The following is a 24,071-nucleotide window of genomic DNA, read 5'->3' as shown; positions in this document are numbered from 1 at the left end:
GTGTGGCCAAATATTTATTGCTGAGCTATTGGTTTTAGCAAGGACCTATGTTAGACTTCCAGTAAAGGAAGGAATTAGAAGCCTTACATAGATGAACAAACATTAGTATGATGTGTGTTGCCATGCAACTATAGTAATGTTGTTTCTTTTCGTTACAAGGGAAAGGATCTTTATTTTATTTTTAAATTTATTTTATTTTATTTGAAAATTATTTTCATAAAAGGTTTCTGGGAGAGGAGGACGTTATATTTGAGATTTCATAGCTAGCATAAAATTTTTTCAAACTTTAATATTTCTAAAAGCATTCTCAGATTATTAACAAGCATTTACTAAACACTTGAAATACTAGCTTCTTTTAGAATATATTTCCAGTCCAATGTGGCAAGTATTTATTAAGTAACCATTACATTCAAGGGACTGTGCTAGAGGGAAGGAGAAGGAAGGAAGGAAAGAAGGATAAGAAAGCAAACAACTATACAGTTCCTGTCCTCAAGGAGATTACAGTCTACTGAAGGGATACAACATATAAACAGGTAAACATGTATATGATCCTTTGAGTAGGAGGGAAAGAGTACTAACATCTAATGTAATCAAGAAAGGATCCCATCAAGAGATGGTATGTGATCTGATCCATGAAGGAAGCTAGAAATTCTAAGAGTCAGTGATGAAAAAAGAGAGGGAGTACATTCCAAGAGTGAGGGACAGACACAGAAATGATATTTGAAAGGCTGAATTCAGAGAACAGCAAGTAGTTCAGTTTTGCTGGAATGTGGAATGTATGAAGGGGGAGTAATGAGCAATGAACCTGGAAAGATAGTTTGGAGCCATGTTGTGAAAGGCTTTAAGAACCAAATTAAGGAGGGTATACTCTATCTGAGAAACCATTGAAGGTCCTTTGACAGGAAGGTGATGAGGTCAGACTTCCATGTCAAAATGTCATTTTGGAGGCAGTGAGGAAGATGAATTGGAGAAGGGACTGGAAACAGAGGAACTAAGTAGGAGGATGATGAAGGTGAAAGGCAATGAAGGCTTCAAATAGGTCCTGTGACTGGAGAGGAGAGGATGGATATCATAAATGTTGTAGAGGTAGAAGTGGCAGGAATTAGCAACTAATTGGATGTGGGAGGTGGGGGAGAGGGAAAAGTTGAGGGTGACTCCAGGGTTGGGAGTCTAGGTGATGGTGCTCTCTACAAAAACAAAAAAGTTTGGAGGAAGATTAGATTTTGGAGATGGAGATAATAAGCACCTTTTTGATCATGCTGAGTTTGTCCTCTACAGGACATATAGTTTGAGATTTACAAGAGGTAGTTGGTGATTCTGGATTAGATTGATTTAACCCCTATGCATATTGGGCAACTCCCCAAGATTTATTTATGCTCTCATAGACAACTGACAGGCTGACTCTTGGTAGAGGGAGTTCCTGCATGGGGAGTTTCCTTTTTTTGTTGTTTTTGAGTTTTATTTTAATTTTCAGTTCCAAATTCTCTCCCTCTACTCCTCCCCCTCCCATTGAGAAGGCAAGAAATACAATACCCGTTATACACATGAGTCATGAAAAACATATTTTTATATAAGCCATATTTCAGAAGGGGAAAAGCAGGAAAAATAAAGAAAAAAATACACTTCATTCTGCACTCTGAGTCTATTAGTTCTCAATCTGGAGGTGGCTAAGCATTTTTCATCATGAATGCTTTGGAATTATGGTGGATCACTTTATCAATCAGAGTTACTAAATTTTTCACAGCTGATTTACCTTTGCAGTATTGTTATTACTATGTACATTGTTCTTCTGGTTCTGCTTACTTCACCTTGTATCAATTCATATAAGTCTTCCCAGGTTTTTGTGAAACCGTCTCCTTCATCATTTCTTACAGCACAGTAGTATTCCATCACATTCATATACCATAACTGGTTTAGCCCCAGTTTGAAGGGCATCCCCTTCAAATCTTTGCCATAACATAAAGGACTACTTATCAATATTTTTGTATGTATGAGTCCATCTTCTCTTTCTTTGATCTCTTTGGGAAATAGATCAAGTATTAGTATTACTGAGTCAAAGGGTATGTCCTATTTCACACCCTTTTGGGCATAGTTCCAAATTTTTCTCCAGAATGGTTAGACCAGTTCACAGCTTCACCAACAATGCATTAGTGTATCCATTTCCCCACATCTCCTTCAGCATTTGTCATTTTCCTTTTTTGTCATCTCAGCTAATCTTTTGATGTGAGGTGGTACCACAGAGCTGTTTTAATTTGCATTTCACATGAGGAGTTTCTAAGAGAGATTTCCTACACTAATAAAATTACAGATCTTTTATCAATCCAGATAATATATGTACATAAAATAAAGTTCTATGAAATTCTCAAACTATATACCCCACAATGCCTGCCTTTTTCTTCCTCAATTGATTACTTTTTTTTTTTAATTTTTAGGAGCTATATACAAAAAGAACTCAAACTTAGGAAACTTTTTTTTTCCTTAGAAAACATAAAATGGCCAACTCAATCAGTCAGTAAGCATTAATTGGAATGCAAATAGAAGCAGAAAGAAAGATAATCCAAGAACTTACATTCTACCGGAAGAAGACAACCCATATGTTAGAGGAAGGTAGAAGGTGAGGAGATGGCGGGAGGATATGGTAGAGGAAGTACAAAGTGTAGCCTATAGAGAAATGAGACATGGCTGGCCTGGGTGCCCTCCTTAAATGGGGTTCTGGGAGGAGCCATCCAATCACAGGGAGAGGACACAGGGGTAGAGGGTACTTTCAATGTGCAAATTCCAGGTCTGGAGTGAGACTTCAGGATGAAGAGCTGGGGCATGATAGAGGCAAGCCTGGAGAGGAATAATATTGTTATTATCATCTTCTGCCTTAAAATATTAAGACTAGAGAACATGCTATTCAAAAAGTATAACAAATACTAAACTATTGACTTGGGCTGTGAGCTTCAGAGAGTTCTGTCCTCTGAAATGTGGTTCTCCAATTAACCATTTGTCACCTTCTGTTCTTTGAGAAGCAGCACTCTCAATGGGCTGCTATGCTAAGAGCAACCCATTGTAGTATACATTTTTCTCTGGACTACTGTGACCAAAATAATATTGCGATGATGATCTCCCTAGGTAGGTCTGGCCTCCAAGTCTTAAGTCCCCTTCCCCTTTACTCTGAAGCTCTATCTCATGCCAGGGTCCCTAAACAGGATTTTCACAAGAAATAGTAGGAGCACCAGCATGGATCAATAGGGTAGACTAGCTTCCACTTTAAGGCTCTTCAAAACTACAGTAGTTTCTTAAAGACTAGCTAATATTTCACTGATATTTCCTATACTTTTGATGAGTGCTTCATGCATATTTAAGCTATTATCCATTTTCATTTCATCCGTTCCCCTCTAAAAGATCTTATCACTTTGATTTCTTGTTTTGGAGTGTTGTTTCATCAAATTGTTATCTCTTGATTCTTCTAAGTGGGATTTTCACATCTACAGTCCTCTTGGGTTTTTTAAATCTTACCTAACCCTGTCATTTGGCAGATGAGGAAACTGAGGTGAGAGGTTAAGCGACTTGTCATAGTAACAAGAACATGGTAAAGAGGCAGGATCCAAATCCAAGTATTTAGATTTCCAAATTCAGCACTTTTCCCAGTGCCACACTGCCAAGAACTCTACCAAGGAAGATTCAGTCTTTAGCTTAGCACTCCTCAATGCAGAACATTTCATTCAAAGCTCTAGATGGATGCAAGATTTAATTAGAAATGCGATTCTGAGAAACTGTTTATTAGACTGAATGAATACTTCCCATCATCATAGCTAACAGTTATGTAGTGCTCTCATCTTTCCAAAGGGCTTTACAGTTATAGCTAATTATATCTTCACAACAATCCTGGGAGGTAGGTGCTATTACTTTAATGATGAGGAAACCAAGGTTGTGAGAGGTTAAGGGACTTGCTCACGGTCACATAGCTAGGAAATCCCTGGGGCAGGCCTTGAACTCAGGTCTTTCTGATGCCGGACACAGCTCGCTATCCAATACATCACCTAACTTCCTCTTTCCATCATTAATAATAATAGCTAACATTTAGGAAGCACTTACTATGTGCCAGGTTCTGCGCTAAGCACTGTATAAATATTATCTTACTTGATCTCACAACAACCCTTGGAGAGAGGAGCTATTATTATACCCATTTTATAGATAAGTTAACTGAGACAGAAATTCAGTGACTTGCCTCAGTGCCCTGAGCCTGACCACTAAGAGGTTCAGTGGCTTGCCCTGGGTTATGCAGCTAGTATTTGTCAGAGCCAGCACTTTGAACCAAGGTCGCTGGCTCTATCCCTTACAAGGACAAAAATGAAAAACAAACCCCTGCCCTCAAGGATACAGCGTGTAAACAGATAAGCAAGTACCAGGTAACTTAAGGAGAAAGAGAGCACTGACAACCAAGGGCATCCTTCCCTAAAGAGAAGATCCTTAAAGGAAACAAAGTATTTTGAAAGCTAGAGAGGGGAGCTTAGATTTGATCATGGTAAGCAGTAGGGAAAAGCCTCTTGAATTACAGAGCGGCATAATATCTGTGGTTCAGGAATAATATCATGGACTGGCAGCTAGGTGGTGCAGTGGATAGAATGCCAGATCTGGAGTCAGGAAGACCTAAGTTCAAGTCCTGTTTCAGACACTTACTAGCTGTGTGACCCTGGGCAAATCACTTAACTTCTGTTTACCTCCGTTTCCTCACCTGAAAAATGAGAATGATAATAACGCCGCCTCTCTCCCAGGATTGTTGTGAGGATCAAGTGAGATAATAATTGTAAAGCCCTTAGCACAGTGCCTGGCACACAGTAGGTGCTAATATAAATATTAGCCCAAGATAGATATAGATACGCACATATCATATATATATATATATATACATATATGTGTGTGTGTATGTGTGTGTATATATGTATATATATATATACACACATACATACATATGCATATGTATATATACATATATAGTTATCCCTTCCACATCATGGGGGGTTAGGGGCACAGTGCTCCCTGTAATCTGGAAAATGCGCGTAAAATGTTTTTGACCCTCCCTTCTTACCAGAGAAGAAGTCTGAATGTTTTCATTTGCTTTTGTGGGATGTTTCCAGCACCTTATTATAAAATTTGGGTTAAGTACTTGGCCATAGGCCCCATGTCATCTGCTGATCTCCCCACGTTGTCTGCAGCTTCCACAAAACTCTCTAAAAGTTCCTATTTAATTTCTTAAGCCTACCCACGATATATGGAAACCATGATAGGGAAAGTTGTGATGTGAAAGGAATAATTCTCTGTGTATATGTCTGTGTGTCTGTCTGTATTTGTGCGCATGTTAAAAGAGAGGATGATGAAGAGTAGAAAAATGTTCTCATTGTTCTGAAAGTCTTTTCACCTTCTCAGGAGTCTATTTGATGATATTCCCCTTATTGCTTTACAATTCAGCACATGAACAGGAAAAAAAAATTACAGAGCAAGGCAGATCTTTAAGAAAAGATTTACAGTAGATTTTTAAATGCCTTTAAGAGAGAGCACTGAGAGCCCTCCCTCCTCAGCTCCACCCACTTATAGGTTTCCCAGCTTGCTTCAAAGACTCAGCTCAAATCCTGCCTTCTGTAGGAGGCATCTTCCTGTGTTCTCTCCCTTCCTCCCCTTCCCCATTGCCTTCCCTCTGAAATGACCTTTCTTCTACTTGGTATAGTTCTTGTATTTTTATTTGTTTGTTTGGTTTTTATTAAAGGGGTCATCCCTTGAGTAACTACTTAAAGAAGCCTGTTCATTGAATGGGTATATCTCACTCAAAGTGAGAATCTGATAAGACCTTAGCCTAAAAGGGCCAGGGTCTCCCATTGCATCCTGGGCCATCCCCAGCCATCCTGATCAATATCAGGTCACTGGACCCAAATGGCTCAGGAGAAGAAAGTGAGGTCACTGACCTCACACAGCCCTCCCTCACTCAAATCAAAGTCAACTGCAAGTCATGTCATCATCTTGATGCCGTGGTCCTCTTTGAGAACGAAGGACAAACACAACAACAAGACCTTGCATGCATAGGGTTGTTTGCATCTTGTCTTCCACTACAATGAGAGATCCTTGAAGGCAGGGACTTAGTTTCTGTCTTAGTATCTCCAGAACTTAACACAGTGCCTAGGACAAAGTATTCACTTAATTAAATGATTGTTGATTAACCGATTGTTAGAAATAATTATTAAGGAGACTAAGAGTTCAGTTACTTAAAATGGACTTTTTGTGTATGTGTTCAGATCTGTAATTTCACTGGTATAAGGGACTCCTGGTGAAAAAATTCCCACTACTAGTATATATTTGCTACTGTTACACCCCTTCTAGACCTAGGCACCAGAGAGGTAAAGTGACTTGTCCAGGGTCACATAGTCACTATATGTTGGAGGCAGGACATGGGCCAGTCCTTCCCCCTTCCTATGCCAGCTCTCTATCTGCTGCATTTACTGCCTCTCAAAATAGAATGATTTTTCCCATAATAATCCTCCCACAGTCAAGAACTTAAAAGTGGGTATGTCCCTCAGCTATTACTTCACTTTAAGCTTCAATAATCTCAATTTTCTCCAGAGCCTTGTCTTGCTTTTGCCTGCTAAGTGAGGAGGACAAAAAGAGGACAAAAGAAGCTGGTGATAGCAGCACCAAAAAACCAGTGTGAATTTTATTTCTTTTCCATCTTGATGCTTTTGGAAGCTTTTCTGACAGTAGCATTGTGGGACTTTATGCAACCACTTGGCTAAATTTAGTTACATTCTGGAGCCTCCAAAGTGACTTATTTGAAAAATGACTTGTTCTCTCTGCTGTTTACTTTATTTTACTGAAATCTCTTTCAAAAATAACCTAGGAGGCTTGCTAAATATAGTAGATTAAAAGTAATTCAGTGCCATGGGGATCAGAGGGGAGGAGAAGAGGGAACAATCTTGCAATTAAACTCTTTGTTTTAAATGATTTAGAAGTGGGGAAGGAAAAAAGAAAGATGGAAAAATTGAGTAATGTTTTTTGTAAAAAGGAGTCAGGCTACATATGTTTACTGCATAATTTCACAATAATAATAGCTGAAATTTAACGTTAAGTGTTAAGATCTACAAAATACAATCAGATATTATCCCATTTGAACCTCTGGACAATCCTGAAAGGTTGGCACTATCATTGTCCTCATTTTACAGATAAGGAAACTGAGGCTCTGAGAGATTAAATGATTTGCTTAGCATTACACGGCTGGTAAGTGTCCGAGGCAGGTTTTGAACTTAGGTCTTCCTGACTCCACTTTTCTTAGGATCATATATTTAGGTTGGAAGGGACTTCAGAAGTCATCTAGAGCAACCTATTCATGTTATAGATAAGGAAAATGAATTCCACTAAAGTTAAATTACCTACCCAAGGCCACAGAGATTCTAAGTGACAGAGCCAGGATTCAAACCCAACTCTTCTGATTCTAAATCCACCACTTGTTTCATTGAACCATGCTGCCTCTGTCCACTAGACTGTCCACTAGACTGTACAGCTCTCACATGGAACTGAAAGCTACCCCTGATGAATAAGTTACCAGGTTCATCTGGTTCTCTACTGAAAAGGAAATTGTAGTTCTCTCTCTTTTATTTCCCTTTTGGTTGACTTTTAAAAAAATTTTTAATTGATACCTTTTGTTTTTATATCACATTAATTTCCAAACATATCTCTTCAGTTCCCAACCCAGTAAGACAATTAGCATTTAAGTGCCTCCTCTCAAGGCAGCTGGTAATTCAGGGGATAAAGCTCTGGGCCTGGAGTCAGTAAGACCTGAGTTCAAATCCAGCCTCAGACACTTCCTAGCTGTGTGACCTTGGGCAAGTCACTTAATCTCTATTTGCCAAGGAGGAAAGAGCATTGGGCCTGGAGTTAAGAAGTCCTGAGTTCAAATATGATCTCAGATACTTACTAACTATGTGACCCTGGTTAAGTCACTTAACTTCTGTTTGCTTTAATGCCCCAGAAAAGGAATGGCAAACCAATCCAGTATTTTTGCCAAGAAAACCCCATGGACAGGAAGTCATGAAGAGTCAGGGTCATGAAGAGTTGAACATGAGTGAACAACTACCTGTGCCTACTGTCTGCTAGAGACTGTGCTAAACTCCGGATTGCAGAGAAAAGCAAAAGACAGTCCATGTTGCCAAGGAGCTCTCTGTCTAATAGTGGAGACAACATGCAATCAACTACGTACAGAGAAGATATATACTGGAGAGATTGGCAGTAGTCACAGGGGCGAGGCACCAGGACAGACTGAGAAGCCTTCTCTTGTACCACAGACTAAAAAAGTTTTGGTTTTTTTTTAATGGTTCAGTAAAGCCTGTCTGAGGTGGCTTCTTAAACCTACCGTTGTTCTCCTTGGGCTCTTGTACTGCTTCATTGCATACATAGTTAGAAGCTCCTGGAACCAGGCCCTCAGTATCCACTTGGTTTAAAAAAAAAAAAAAGTCTTTATGGAAATTATCCTTTCTGCCATCAAAGAGTTAAAATAATGTAAATGGCAACTCAATGAGGGGGGATTTTTTTGAGCCAGTATCATAATATAGAAACTACAGGCAACTGCAGCTGTGAAAAGTTTGTGTTAAAGAAACAGGATGACTGTGGTTTTCTGTGAACATTAATTTTTCCTGTTGAGCATTTTTTACAGGAAGTTCAAGAACAAAGCCAATTTCATCTTCATTGGTTCTAATAGATTTCAAGTCTTAAGCACCTCCAGCTTTTAAGATTAAACAAGTAAGGGGATTCCAATGAGATCCTTTTCAGTGGTGGATTCTGCACAGTAGAAACAGGAACAGGTAAGGGAGAATACAGACACTTTGGAGCCTTTTTGACTCAGGGTGGAGGCAGCCATTAAAATCTGTTTTCTTTTTCTCCGGTGTAATTTTGTATGGGTTCATCATGAATGTGTCCCATTTATAGTAATTTAATGTGAATTTTAAACTATTTTTAAAAATAAGATTGTTGAGCTAGAAACATTGGATTTAGAGATTAAAAAAGAACTTTTGAACTTAATTAGGGTGAGCCCTTCATTTTTTAAAATAAGTTTTTATTTTTTTTACATCACCACACTTTCCCCAACATCCCTCCACCTCCTTCTTCCAAAGAGACATCCCATTTAACAAATAGTCTTTTTTACTACAAAAAAAAGAAAAAGACAAGGGGAAAAATCTGCATAATTGATCCCATCTTATACAGGAAACCTTTTCTGATCCCTCTTAATTATACTGCCTTCCCTCCGTTGATTACTTTCAATTTATCCTGTATATATAGCTTCTTTGCATGTAGCACAGTGCCTGGCACAAAATAGGTATGTAATAAATGTTTACTGACTGACCAATAAATCAAAAATGTGTTCAAAGTGCAACACTTGTGAACCTCTCACCTCTTCCAAGGAAAAGGGTGTGTGCGCTGGAGGTAGGGTGGGGGGGGGGGGGTCGTATCTTCTCATATCTCTTTTTTTGATCTATGATTCTTCTTTATCATTTGGCAGCATGTGATTTGTATTGACTTTCTGGTGTTTATCCATTTGCATTGTTGTAGTTATTCTGTATATTGTCTTCTTTATTCTGTTTACTCCACGCTTTGTCAGTTTGTGTAGATCTTTCCAGTAAATTTCTCTGTATTAGTCATATTCATCCTTTCTCATAGCACAATAATTTTCCATTATGTGCATACACCACCGTTTGTTTAATCATTCCTCAATCAATGAACATGTACTTTATTTCCAATTCTTTGCTGTCATAAAAAGTACTGCTACAAATAGCTTGCTCTTTATGGAAATTTACTTTTTATCAGGTAGAGTATAAACCTAGAATTGGGTCTCTGGGTCAAAAACTGTGAAAATTTTAGTCACTTAATTTACATAATTCCAAATTGTTTTCCAAAATGGTTGTACTGATTCACATCACCACCAACAATGCATTAGTGTGCCTGTCTTCCTATAATCCCTCTAGGATTAACTAATCTCATTTTTTGTTATCTTTCAAGCCATTCATTTTACAGGTAAGGAAATAGTAACTGAGGGGTTAAGTAATTTGCTCAAAGTTACCCCGGAAGTAAAAGTCCAGGTCCTCTCCAAATCTAATTGCCATCACCATTTCTCTTGCCATGATAGTCAACAGTATTTACTGGTTAACACTATTATTGAATACTTAGTATAATATCAGTGAGGTATTCATGGAGGAGATGAAACAGCATCTAGGTATCAAAGGATGGATTAAATTCAGAAATGCTCTCTGTGCATGGATAACTGTCTGCTATTAGGGAGAGAGATTATAAAAGAAATTATGAGTCACACCCCAATACTATGGATTCCAAAGAGGCATACAAATCATTTTGTTGTACTGAAGTATTAGTATAAAAAATATTACTCCTATGAATGACCTATTGTCAAGGGCATAGAAATCTTAACTGTGTGACCATAGGTAAGTTACTTAACCTCACTAGCCCTCAGTCTCCTCCCACATCAGATGAGGCAGTTGATTCAACTAGATGATGTCTGAAGTCTCTTAAAAGATCTCCCAAGTTCTTGACTCCCTCTTCATGCTAGTGCCTTCTCCGTGTTGTTCTCTCCAGTTCTTCCTGCCTGTAACTTAGCTGTTCACATGTTGTCTCCTTCATTAGACTGTGAGCTCCTTGAGAGCAGGGATTGTCTTTTACCTGGCTCCGTATCCCCAGCACTTAGTGCAGTGTTTGGCACATAGTAGGCACTTAATAAATGTTAATTGATTGGCTGAATAGTGGGATTTAGAAATTATAGAATTTTAGAATTGGAAGGGACTTTGGAGGTCATTTAGCCCAACCTTGTTTTTCCAAATAAGAAAACCAAGGATCAGGGAGATGAAGTGCAAAAGGTGACCTGCTGAAGGTTACGCTGGTATAGTAAGTGTCTGAGACAGGATCCAGACTTGGCAAATCAGATTCCAAAGCCGTGTTCTTTCCATCACGTCAAGTGATACTATGATTTGCTCAAGATAAGGTAGAAAGATAAGACTCCAGCCAACAAAACAGTCTGATTGGGCATTTATGAAATATGTACCTGAGAATGACTGAAGAATATTTATGAAGTGAAATATCAGTAAAGACAAAAAGAGTGTACATAGGGGCTGAGGGCAAAAGAGTAATCAAAATGAATGTAGTAAATCTCTCCATGGTTGTTAACTTTTGGATGGGGTTCTGGAAATTTAGTTTAATGTCCTGTCATTAATAAAGTAGGAACTTGACCTAGAACAAGACCACAACGCTCCAACATGCCCCCCAGAACCAGATTAAAATGTAATTGGGAAATACTTAACAAAATGAATTAAAATATAGATAATATATTATCTAATATATTATTATATTAATATATAAATGCAATATTATTATATTGTATAACAACATTATTGTATTAATATAATTTAATTATATTATTTATGATATATTCATATTATATATAATTATAATTGACATATTAAGCTAACTCAATATGCTACATACAGATTAATGTCCCCAGCTGCTATCTGAGTTTGACATCACTGATCTACAGCATAAGAGCCTGAGAGACTTGGGGATGATCCTACAGCCATTATGTGTCAGGGGTAGGACCTGAACCCAGGACTTCCTGGTTCTGAAACTGACTTCTTAGTTATGAAACTGGCTCTCTATTCACTATACCATGGCTGCCTCTGTCATTTGAGGTATTATGTTGTTGTTGTGATTTCCAGGGTTATATTGACAAAGATACTGAAATTGTTTGCCATTTCCTTCTCCATCTCATTTTACAGATGAGGAACTAAAGCAAATAGGGTTCAATAACTCGCTCAAGGTTACACATCTAGTAAGTGTCTGAAGTGGGATTTGAACTCAGGAAGATGAGTGTTCCTGACTCCAACCCAGTGCTCTATCCACTGTGTCATCTACTTGCCCTTGAAGTATTATAGAATTGTTTAATCCAGTGAATTTTATCTATCCAGTTATACATTGCTCTGGCAATTTGATTTCTGAGAGCAACTTAGTCTTCCAAGTTTCAAAGGAATAGGTTAAAAAGGCAGGGACCCTGGACTCTGGGAACAAAATAGGGGCCTCCTTACTGGAACTGGAGGATAAGGCAGATACTGATCACAAGTCTCAGGGCAAGAGCCCAGTCACCTGAACCAGGGAAGAAGATGGGCAAAGTTGGCTCAGAGTTAAGTCCCTGAGCTATATAGGTCCATGAATCATTATGGCTTTACTTCCTCTGGTTTGAGGAATCCTAGAGCCTGAAATGGAACTAAGTCTGCAAGTAGGAGTTAATTTACCCCAGCTATGCGGATGAGAGAGACACAAAGGCAGGAACTAGGAGCTAGGACATTTCAGTGTCCTCCCTTAAATGTTCAATCCTTAGGTGACCTATATACTTTGGATTTTCCTATTTTTAACCTGGAGAAACAGTCAACATTTGATTAATATTCCCCAAACCTCATGTTTACCAACCATTCCTTTCCCTTGTTCAAGAACATACAAATGGAATGCTTAGTTGAGAGTCTTCAATTAATCTTCCATTGCTTAGTGACAGTGTAGCCAACAACAACATTGGACCACCTTTGGCAAGAGAGCACAGGTTGAAGATGCACGGGAAGCCCCAACATAAAGTTTTCCCTCTACATAAAATTGAATTGAACTATAACCCTAGCCATATTAGCATTGTACTCAAACCATTTCAGTAAAAATAGAAATAAATTTTAATTAAATTAAACCACAAATTTCTTTTTTATGCATATGTGTATGACCCTAGATAAGTCACAGCCTGCCTTGATTTCCTCATCTATATAATGGAGATAATAATAACACCTACATCCTAGGGTTGAGGAAAGGATAAAATGAAGTTTTTAAAGGTGTTTTGCAAACCTTAAAGTGCTCTCTACATAAATACTAGTTGTTGTGGTTGTTACAAGAGATAGAGAAGACAAAGGTCAGAAATCACAAGGAAGAAAACTTCAGAGATATTAGGTAACCATTCTTAGACCATATGTTGAGAGCTGCTAGACAGTTGGCCTTCCCTAGTTTGGATGTATATGTGTGATCTGTGAATAGTTCTTTGACTCACAGTTCAATGAAGGACTAGATCTGGATTTGTTCTTCCAAATGACTCTGTCCCTCTTTGCTGTGTGGTTCCAGGGTCTCCCCTGGTCCTAGGTTCTTTTGCTGTCAATCTTTCTCTCTCCTGCACCCTTCCCTTCCCCCCTTTTTCAGTACTCCCATCATTCTACTGCCAGGTCAGTATCATTAACTGGTCTAGGTTCCCAGTGATCCAGATCATTTCTTAACCTGTTTTCCTTTGGCAGTCTGGTGAAGCCTGTGAAGCTCTTTTTGGAATGAAGTTATTGAATGCATAAAGTAAAATACATAGGATTACGAAGGAAATAAAAGACTGAAACAGAGGTTGTCTCAGAAGTCTTAACCGAGTTTTAAGCTGTTAGAGTTTAAAGTTTCTTTTTCTCTGTGATTTCTCTTTCTCTCTGATTCTTTTTTCCTTAAACACTTAGAAGTGTTAAACTGTGCTAAGACTTTTGGGAAGCCCTGTATATCTGTCATTGGGTGTAGAGGTACTTACCTGTAACCCCTGTTGCTGGAAAGACAGAGGTTGCTGGATCACTTGAGTCTCAGTAGGGCTAATGCTGATCAGATATCCACATTACATCTGCCACCAATCTGGTCCCCAAGAGTGGACATTCACCAGGCTGCCTAAGGAAGGATGAACCAGTCCAGGTCAGAAACACAAGTCAAAGCTTCTATGCCAATATGTGATGGGACTGGATGCATGAGTAGCAGCTACACTTCTATCCCAGATGAGATGGGGAAATTTAATTATTAAAATATGTAAAATAACACCACAACCAGATTAAGAATCCCTGCTCTAGGGATTTCTTTGTAATCTGATGTATTTTATCCTATACAAATGGAGCAGTTTTTGGCACATGCCTCTCTTCAAGCCCCACACAGCTCAACCTTGTCACCTGGATCTGCCCTCAGTGATCCATATATACAAAGAACTCACTTCTTGTGCATGTCTAGTTCCTCCTGATGGGAAGGAGGAACAGCACTGAGTATGCTCCGCTTAGTGACTGCCATCTACATTGTTTTAATGACAGATATACTAAACGCTATTTTGTCTTCTATACCTTTACTGATTGATTAAGCATGGGATTTGAAACCTTCAGTCTTTCTCCTCATTCCTTCTTTCTCACATCAGTTTTTCATTATTTAAGTGGTTCTTTCAACTCACCACCAAATCTTTAACATCTTTATCAACCAGGTACTCAAGGATTTAAATTAATTCTTTTTTTCTCTTTAATGTTTAATGTCCCAGTGACATCTGGAAAGGAGAATTAGTTGGTGTTATTATATTCATGGGTCACCATTTCATCTGTGTTTAAAGCAGTATGTGGGAAAGGGAATAAGCATTTATTAAAGGCAGGTACTTCACAAATATTTTCTTATTTGATATTCACAAGAATCCTGTGAGGTAGATGCTATTATTACCCCTATTTTACAACTTACAGAGAAAAATGAGGCAGAAAGAGGCTAAGTGACTTGCCCAGGGTCACAAAGCCAATAACTGACAGATCTTTCTGACTGCAGGTTTGGCTCTTTATTCATTGCACCACCTAATTATCTCAATTTATATCATACTTTTTATAACTTCTTGTGTTTAGTGAATGTGTCTAATAGGATGGGCACATATTTTCAAAAAATTTTATAAAATTGATTTTCTGCATAAAAATAACATCACATTATGAATATAGTTTGCATTTGTATGGAATACTATCATATACAAAGAACTTTCATTTATATTATCTCTTGATTCTCAATCTATTACCTTACAACTTGTAAGGTAGGCAGCAATCATTAGCCCTGTTTTATAGATAGAGAAGCTGAAGACTCACAGAGATTTGCCCAAGGTCACATGAATAGTAAGTGGAGAAGCTATGACTGAAACCCAAATCTACCGACTTTCTTTACTTTCAATTATCTTTATGCCAAACCACACTGTTATTCTGGTAGGAGACTTTGGTCTAACTTCCTATAATTAGCCCTATTTTAACATGGAAATTAGTAAGATATTCTTAAGAGACTAATTCATGGTGGAAGAGAAATTGGAATCTAGAAGGGGTTGTGTACCTAGATCTGAAGTCATTTTCTCTATCCTAATACATACCGTAGGGTGTTTCATTTCTCCAGGTGTATTGAATAATTTTCTCTTGTTGCTCTTGTTTGTCCTTTATTCTCAAAGAAGACCATGACATCAGGAAGGTGACACCATGACTTGCAAGTAAATTGTATTAAAGTGAGGCAGGGCTTGTCAAAGTCACCAGCCTCACTTTCTCCTCCAGAGCTATCTGGGTCCAATGGCAAGATATAGATCAGGATGACTGGGGATGGTCCTGGCATAATTTCTATGGGTGTATTCTATATCTTCCTCTTCCTAGTTATAGACTAGACCAACCCATGAAAGAAAGAATGGAGGTTAAAATATGTGGTACTACAGACACATGCAAGAAGAGTTGAGAGAAGGAAAAGACCAGTATCTTATGGAAAATACACCGAATCATGGAGGAGATGATGCCACATCTGACTGGCCTACAACCTCTAAGACAGGGATGGGGAACCTGCAACCTTGAGGCCACATGTGGCCTTCTAGGTCCTTAGATGTGGCCTTTTGACTAAATCGAAGTTTTACAGAACAAAATCCTTAGGGGATTTATTCTGTGAAGTTTAGATTTAGTCAAAGGATCACACCCTGAGGACCTTGAGGCCACAGGTTCCTCACCCCTTCATAGAAAAGAAGTGAGAAAGACTTGGGTTTGATATGCTCAACAGTCCCCACTTTCACTGTTGACTTTCTGTCTTCTCAACCCAAAGTTATCACTCCCTCCTTAGAATCCTTCTAATTTTTATCTGTATCAGGCATTTGACATTTATCAATATAAGCTTATATTAGAAACCTTCTCTCTTACCTACTTGACTTCAAGCTCTTTGAGAGTAGACACCTTTGTATTTTTTTTCTTGACAGTCCTGAAATTATCTGCTACAGAATCTTACACATGGTACATGTTCAGTGAATATGTCAAATATTAATTATCATAGTATTATAGATTGATAACCAGAAGGATCCTCAGAAGTCATTTAGACCTATCCTGTATTTTACAGATGAGGAAACTAAGGTCCATAGAAGTTAAGAGACCAGCCTGAGGTTATATAGGTGCTAAATATCATGTAAGAGGCAGCACAGTTTAGTGGATAGAATACTAGGCTCAAAGTCAGAAAGACATGGGTACAAATCTAGCCCCTGATGCTTACTAGTTTGTATGACTATAGGCAAATCACTAAATCTGCCCTGGTTTCCTTGTCTATAAAATGAGGATAATGATTGGTCTGTAGTATTCATCTCACAGGATTTTTGTGAGGATCAAATACAATGATGCATGTAAAGCACTTTGCAACCTTGGAATGTTCAGTAAATGTAAGTTTTGATGAAGAGGAGGAGGAAGAGAAGAGGATAATGATATTTTCCTTAATGAAGCTACTAATCTGTTGTCTCTAGAATATACTGCTTTGAGGTTTTATTTATTTTTTTCCGTATGGATATATTCCTAACAAAAACTAAACAGAATTCTAAATTTAACAAAATTCAACTCTAAACAACAACATTCCACCGCACCTATCAGTTCATAGCAATTAAGAAACTAAACCATCATTTTGTCCTATTCAAGTTGCCCTGCTGCTGTTACTAACTCAAGTGCCCACCCTTCTATGTCACTAGTAGTACTGGACAATTCAGTGATGTGCATCATACCAGGTACAACTTATATTATTTGATGTGCTAGCATCCTCTAACAAGAACACCAATAATCAGTCCATAAATATTTTTAAAAATAAACTTAACAGAGACATAATCTAATTTGCTAATCGTTGTAAAGTGTCAGCTGTTTGTCAGAGGATATCAGGTCTTGATGGTCATAGATTGGATTCCTGAATGAAGATTGGACATTTCCATACTTAGCTTTGTGTTCAGCTTTTCTTCTGTCCAAGAAAGTCATTATTAACTGCAAAGGTTATTCTCAAGACAAGGATAAGGCTTTTCTCCTAGAAAGAAGAAAAAAATTAAAGTGATTTAAAGAATTGCCTTCAGTGGAAAGTTTAAAGTGTCTTAAAGCTAAGCAGGTAAAAAGCTTAGACAAATTGCTAAAGAAGGGATTATTGTTTGTATATAGTGGATACAATAGATGAGGGAAAAATGAGCCAAGCAATTGTACTGCCACCATTTCTGTCAGTCACATTCTTTTTATATTCACTGTTTTTATTCTCTATCTTTTTTTGTTTAATCTAATGGTACTGTTAATTTAGAGAGTGTCATGCATGTTTTATTCAGAAACTGATCTTTTTCCTTTAAATATATTTATATTAGCTATGTTCTCACATTTGTGTTTTTCTTTTTTTAATTTGGTTTTAATATAGGCATAGCCAATATAGATTGCCACAACCAATGTCATTTTTTTTAATTTAAAAACTTAAACTTCCCCATGTTACCACAGGCAGGAAGTGCAGGAGCTACTGAGGGGTTTGTGATTCCACTCAAGTGCAAGTCATGTCATTATTTCTCTGATGGCATGGTCTTCTTTGGCAACAAAGAATGAACACACACACTGATTAGCGCAGGAGGTTTTGATCTGCCCCATTTTGGCCCTGTACCAGTTCACCCCTTCTTGGACAATCTGGTGCGGTACTCCCTCTGATCCTTCCCCCCATCCAGATTCTCACCATATTGATGCCAAACTTAGTCCACTCACTCAATCAATATCACCTGCTGTAACTCAGACTCCTGAGCTCAAGAGATCAGTCAGCCTCAACCTCACAGGTTTACAGTACAATAACAACTTGATATCATTTCTCAAAAACGCCACGGATGCTTTATAATCAAACCTGACCATAACATGTGAAACCACACTATGATGTTGCTTGACCTGAGATGCAAATTCTATGGATTATACACCTATGACATTTTGTCCCCTATAACATTGTCTAACCTAATAGGAATCAATGAAATGTTTTTAGGATTATGCCTATATATTCAGTGCTTAAATTTCTTCCCAGTACAAATACATTTCTGACTGTAATGAAAGCTAGTGAGATAAAGAAGGTTTGCTTAACAGAGAACTGCCTTTCAGCAATCTTTTGTTATAATGCATCTCTTCCAGTAAATAAAGGGTACCAGCAATGGTTGTGGGTTTGTGCCAGTCTCTCACTGAGGCCCTACTGTGACCAATGGCACTCATTTGTGAGAAGAGCTTGGGTGTGGCTGTGGAACAAGGCAAAACTCAGATGGTTTCGTAATAAAATTCTTTCTCATGGGCCAAGGGCCCAGGTTCCTTTCCATTCCACTGTAATTTTACTTGAAAGCTAGTGGAACTAAGTGGTCTAAGGAACTGGATGAAGGCTGTAGTCTTATCAAACAAATGAATTCAAATCTCAATGTTTAAGGGGTTTGGGTTTATTTAGGAGGAAAAAAAATTAAGTTAATTCAGACTTTTTAAAATGTCAGTCAATTTAGACTCCACCTTTGATGGGGGGGTAAAAGAGGAAAAAAAGTTTAAGATAAAACGTCACAAAAGAGCCTGACGTGTTCTCTCTCTCTCTCTCTCCTCTCTCTCTCTCCTCTCTCTCCCTCTCTCTCCCTCTCTCTCCCTCTCTCTCCCTCTCTCTCTCTCTCTCTCTCTCTCTCTCTCTCTCTCTCTCTCTCTCTCTCTCTCTCTCTCCCTCTCTCTCCCCCTCTCCCCCTCTCCACCTCTCCCCCTCTCCACCTCTCTCTCTCTCTCCCTCCCTCCCTCCCTCCCTCTCTCTCTCTCTCTCTCTCTCTCTCTCTCTCTCTCTCTCTCTCTCTCTCTCTCTCTCTCTCTCTCTCTCTCTCTCTCTCTCCCTCCCTCTCTCTCTCTCTCTCTCTCTCTCTCTCTCTCTAGGTTTGAGAGTGATAATATTGAAGCTTCATTGCCCAAGATGCCTGTTCCTCCCCCTCCAGCACCTCCGCCTCCACCAACATTTGCCCTGGTGAGTGTCTCTTAGTATCTAACTAGAAAAAGACAAGTGGGTATTTCTTTTAAGCATATTTGCTCTTCTGGCTTACATAAGAAATGATCAGATTGACCCAGGTGCACAACCTAAGTAAAGCCCAAATGAAGTTGGCACAAATAATACTAAATATTTTTTTGAAGTGTCCGTTTGTTTCAAGTTTCTCTGTAAATGTTTTAAGTCTTACATATGATCTGATTAGATCTCACTCTGACCTTCCCAACCTCACTAAAATAAAGTTTCCAAAGGACGCAATGTTCCAAGGGCTGACTCTTCCAGTCATTCATTGATACATTTTGTCCAGTTCTAATTGGTGGTAGGAGATAAACAGATGAACAGCCACTCATCCTGATAACTTTCCCCTACTCTTGACCTACTTCCTTCCCAGAAATTAGTTCAGTTCTGTTTGAACTCAGTGACAATGGATCAGTCCTGACTGGGACCCATCTTTCACTAACTTTTGACCAAACTGCCTTTAATTCAGTTTAATTCAATAGCTACTTATTAAGTGGCCAAAGGTTAGGAATGCAAAGACAGAAAAGTTCCCTGTCCTCAAAGGGCTTACTTTCCACTTTCCTGATATTATATGACATTCTTCTAATCTACCAGGTCCATTACAATCCTAAACTCATTGGATCATGGATTTAGAGCTGGAAAGTATTTCAGAGGCCAGCTAGTCCAATGCCCTCATTTTATAGATTCAGTTCCTCAGGGGAAACTGAGACCCAGGGGAGCTTAACTTATTTTCCCAAGGTCACACAGCTAATAATTACCAGAGATGAGATTTGAACCCAGCTCCTCTGACTTCAGAGCTAAGGCCTGTCCACATTTTCCTCTTTATTCTGTCCTTCATATCAAATTTATCTACAAGTCAAAGAGTCAAAGGATTTGGAGCTAACAGGCACCTTATAGACTAGATGATCTTCCAGGCCCTCCTGGTCCAGGTTCTCACGTTCATTTCACAGAGAAAACTAACTCATTTGCCCTGAACCATGCCTAGTTAAATAGCAGAACTAGGACCAGAATCCAAGTCATGTGACTGGTATTCTTGTCATTATACATTATCTCCACATTAGAGCAATTCTCCCTGTGAGTACCTCTAAGAGTCAACCTTCTTATTCAGTTTCCTTGTCACTATCCATATTACCTGACTTTCTAGAGTAAGTCAATAGTTAAGAAACTAGTATTTCTCCTTTTATTTTCTTCTTGTTCTAATCCATTCTACACATTGCTAGTAGATTAATATCCCTAGAATACTGATTTTATCATGACATTCCCTGGCTCTAAAATCTACCATTGCTTCCTATCACCTATCATGTCAAATCCAAGCTCATCCTAGCATTCAAGGCTCCTCTATTAATGGGCCCCACTATACATATATGTCTCATCTGCTAGCCCTCTCCAACATAGTCCACTCCATTACCTGTCCTTGATGGCCATACTTATTTCCTTTCTCATTCCATTCTTCTTTAATAGGTTGAAGCCAATCCCACCTTCTCAATCCTAAGACTACTTTTATCCATTGTGGAAACAGGAATCAGTTTCCTCTAATAGTATCTATAACTTGACTACCTAATAATACATGTACATTTCACTTAAGCTTGGGATCACAGATCCAGTCAGTAATGCCTTAGAGATATTAGTTCTGTACCTTCCCCCTGGAAATTACTTTGTATATATTTTGTATTTAGTTTTCTGTGTATTTCCCTCCTCCCTACCCTACCCACCACTACAGAATAGAAGTTCTTTAAGGGAGGACACCATTTTGGTTTTTTGTCTCAGTATCCCCAATGCCCAGCATAGTGCCTAGTGCAACATGATTATTTAATTGATGCTTGTTAAGCAGTTGAAAATAAAGTAGCACCTTGTTATTTTTCGTGTGGTAAAACTGAGTCTTTGTGAAGGGATTTGCCCACCATCATATAACCAGAACCAGTATTAGAATACAAATTTCCTAAATCCTAGCTCAGTGCTTTTTCCACTATACAAAGAAATTAAGGCCTTATGTAATCTGGGAGTTAGAGAGCTACTAAATTGAGAGGATAGAGTGCCAGACCTGGAGTCAAAAAAGTCTCACCCTCCTGAGTTCAAATCTGGCATCAGACACCTACTGTCTGGGTGACCTCGGGCAAGTTCTTAATTCCGTTTGCCTCAGTTTCCTCATATATAAAATGAACAGGAGAAGGAAATGGCAAACTACTCCAGTATCTTTGCCAGGAAAACATTCCCAAATGGGGTCATGAAGAGTCAGACATAACTGAAACAACTGAACAACAATAACGTAAGTTATTACCTAGTTGAGAGCAGAGCAGAAATGAGATATAGGAGATGAAAGGAGAGATTGAGCTAGCCCCACCTAGACTGTCCTTCTAGTGAACACATCCAAGAGAGACCCTCATAGTCATAAAATTCTCAAGGACTATCTCCTATATTACTGTATCTAAGATCTAGCACTTCAAGAATCACCTTAGGGCCAATCTGAAATAGCCAGACTAAGTAACACCATTAATAATAAAAATCATTTCTATATCATTTTAAAATTTGCAAATAATTTTATGTTAGCTTATTTCATCCTCACTAAAACTCTGGAAGGTGGGTGCTATTATTGTCCCCAAGGAAACTGAAGCTAAGAGAATTTACATGACTTGCCCAGGATCACATAACTAGCAAGCATCTTAGGCAGGATTCAAACTCAAGTCTTTTTGACTCCTAAGTCCAGCATACTAGCCACTGTGCCTCTTCACTGCCTAGGTAATCCTTTAACTAGACTTATAAGGCTACATATCATTTTTTCCCTATATAATTGGTAAACACCACTAAACCCTTTGCCTACTAAATAGGAAAATACATGAAGAGAGGGGTCATTTCTTATTTAATCTTTCCATCTCCTCCAGTAGCATGAGACCTAGTGATGACAGGCTGTATGTCTGCACATTAACAAAAAAAACACTCAGGACCAGGTTGGACACAAGGTGATGACCTTTTCAAGCCCCATGACTCTTAGAAACCATCTAGGGAGTTATACTGAGGTCCTGTCCTGCATCAGTGAGGGAATACTCACTCTGATGAATCCTGGAAGTCCTGGATTTGATCAGTAAGCATTTATTAAGCGATGTGGCAGGCATTGTGCTGAGCAGAGTTTTGAAGCATCAGAGCTATCCAGCAGTTAACACTGTGCTGTGCGTGTTCGTTTTTCACCTAGGTTAGTAGATATTCTCCAGCTTCCATCTTTGAAAACTTCCCGGAATCCTGACAGGTTAAGTCATTTCCTCAGAGTCAGTCTGGTCAGAGATGGGACCTGAACCTAAGTTATCTAGTCTCCCAGACAGCCCCTTCCTTATCCACTAGGACATGCTGCCTCTTGCTGAGCACATACCAGGCACTAAATACATGCTTATTGAATTAGATGGACAGATGAAGCAGTTCCTGAATCTGTTCTTTGGAGGTCAAATCCTGGATGCCACTTGCAAAGCCCCCTCTACCCCAATATTAAAATTCCCTTCTGTCCCTGATCAGCCAAGTCAGTGTCTGTCCATTACAATCCAACAGACAATGGCATGAATTTTCAGTCTTCTATCCAGAAGCAACTTTCTTGCACCAAAAAATGAATGTTAGTTATTGCTGCATCTGCCCCCAGATTATCTCCATCTTTAAAAAAAAAAAAAAAGCCACATTTGTATCATGGTCAAACATCCCCCAAGATTGACAACCTGTTGCCAAGCTTCTAATTAGCAGTTTCTCTGCCAACACTGCCCCCACTAAATGTTACAGTTTGTGGTCTTAATCTTCCTGATAAATAACAAGTTTGCACATTACTTTTCAGGCAAACACAGAGAAGCCTTCCTTGAACAAATCGGAACAGGCTGGAAGAAATGCTCTCCTTTCTGACATTAGCAAGGGGAAAAAACTCAAGAAAACAGTCACCAATGACCGAAGTGCACCGATATTGGACAGTAAGTATCCCCAAAAAATTCTTTTTAAGGCGTGATGATTTATGACCTAATAATCCAATCCAAACCATTCTGCTAATGCCAGCTGCAATGCCGGCAGATGGAGGTACTCTATTACTCACTGGGTGCCAGGATCCTCATGGCTTTCTTCCCTGAATGCTGCAGGAAGCTGGCATAATCATTCTTTGTCCCAGGCACACAGGGACTCCTTTCTGAGGCACTCAAAGTACTTTTGAAATCTTAACTCATTGCTCCTCATTCCCTGCCCAGATCAGAAGCACGGAGTCATATTCTCTTTAAGAGATTGAGATGATAGAGCCTGTGATGTACTGATTGTTTTATCCAGTGTATTCTATAAGCTTGTCAGGAAAACTTGACATTTTGTCTCTCCCACACTGTTGTAATGACCAGGCACTGCTACTTAGTAGCATGAGAAAATACCCTTGGATGGAATCTAGTACTAATGTGGCTGGGCTTCAGGACTGTCAGCCCACAACACCAGATCTATCCTCTCTACCAGTGAGATAAATTGGAAATATAGCCTTTCTATATGCAAATATAACCTCTCTAGACTCCTGTTAGGCTGAGGTTGACCTTCCTAAGGCATCCTAAGAAACTTTGTGGACATATGACTCACTGAAGTAGATGGGAAACTAAGAGTAGGAGGACAATTTGTGGCTGTCAGGTGGGTAATAAGGTGGAAATGTCAGCTTCGGAAGAACACTGGTTTAAAGAGCAGAGGAGTTGAAGGGAGAGGGAAATGGAGAAGAGGAAATTGATGGAGATCTCTGACCACTGCTCCTTGGCTAAGCAAGGGTTATTGAGCAACAGCATATTCCCCACCCCTCAAAGGGGAAGTACAGGGTTTTTGACTTTTCATTTGAAACTATCTAAGCTCCAAAGCCAAATGTTGATAATTTGGGTGTTGTTGTAATGTACCCCTTCATTCCTCTTGAGAAAATGTCACCCAGTTAGTGTCTGCTGGTTTTCTCCCCTCCC

At 38.9% G+C, this 24,071-nt stretch overlaps 1 protein-coding gene and 1 long non-coding RNA gene across 9 annotated transcripts in view; one reads left to right on the top strand and one right to left on the bottom strand.

Annotated features, from left to right (window-relative positions):
- Positions 1-24,071, top strand: part of WIPF1 (WAS/WASL interacting protein family member 1) — a 168,291-nt gene that overhangs the window by 123,817 nt on the left and 20,403 nt on the right. For 4 of the 6 annotated variants that reach the window (XM_072612371.1, XM_072612375.1, XM_072612372.1 and 1 more), the window contains 2 exons: positions 19,014-19,101; positions 22,946-23,075. In XM_072612371.1, coding sequence (XP_072468472.1) covers positions 19,051-19,101; positions 22,946-23,075 — 181 coding nt within the window. In that variant the 5' untranslated portion in view covers positions 19,014-19,050. Of the gene's footprint in view, positions 1-8,728; positions 8,832-19,013; positions 19,102-22,945; positions 23,076-24,071 lie in introns of all 6 variants that reach the window. The other 2 variants (XM_072612373.1, XM_072612374.1) reach the window with 1 other exon arrangement.
- On the bottom strand, positions 265-23,450 carry LOC140505890 (uncharacterized). 3 transcript variants are annotated; one of them, XR_011967698.1, is made up of 4 exons: positions 22,184-22,951; positions 14,282-17,142; positions 13,610-13,740; positions 265-2,832 (listed from the first exon to the last, which is right to left on the bottom strand). It is a non-coding gene; the product is annotated as an uncharacterized lncRNA (long non-coding RNA). The 3 variants fall into 3 exon arrangements; XR_011967699.1 differs by lacking the exon at positions 22,184-22,951 and adding an exon at positions 23,195-23,450 and having other exon boundaries at positions 13,610-17,142; XR_011967697.1 differs by having other exon boundaries at positions 13,610-17,142.

This window comes from Notamacropus eugenii, chromosome 5 (genome assembly GCF_028372415.1).
Source record: "Notamacropus eugenii isolate mMacEug1 chromosome 5, mMacEug1.pri_v2, whole genome shotgun sequence".
Taxonomy (NCBI): Eukaryota; Metazoa; Chordata; class Mammalia; order Diprotodontia; family Macropodidae; genus Notamacropus; species Notamacropus eugenii.
This window is presented reverse-complemented; position numbering and strand designations above follow the sequence as displayed.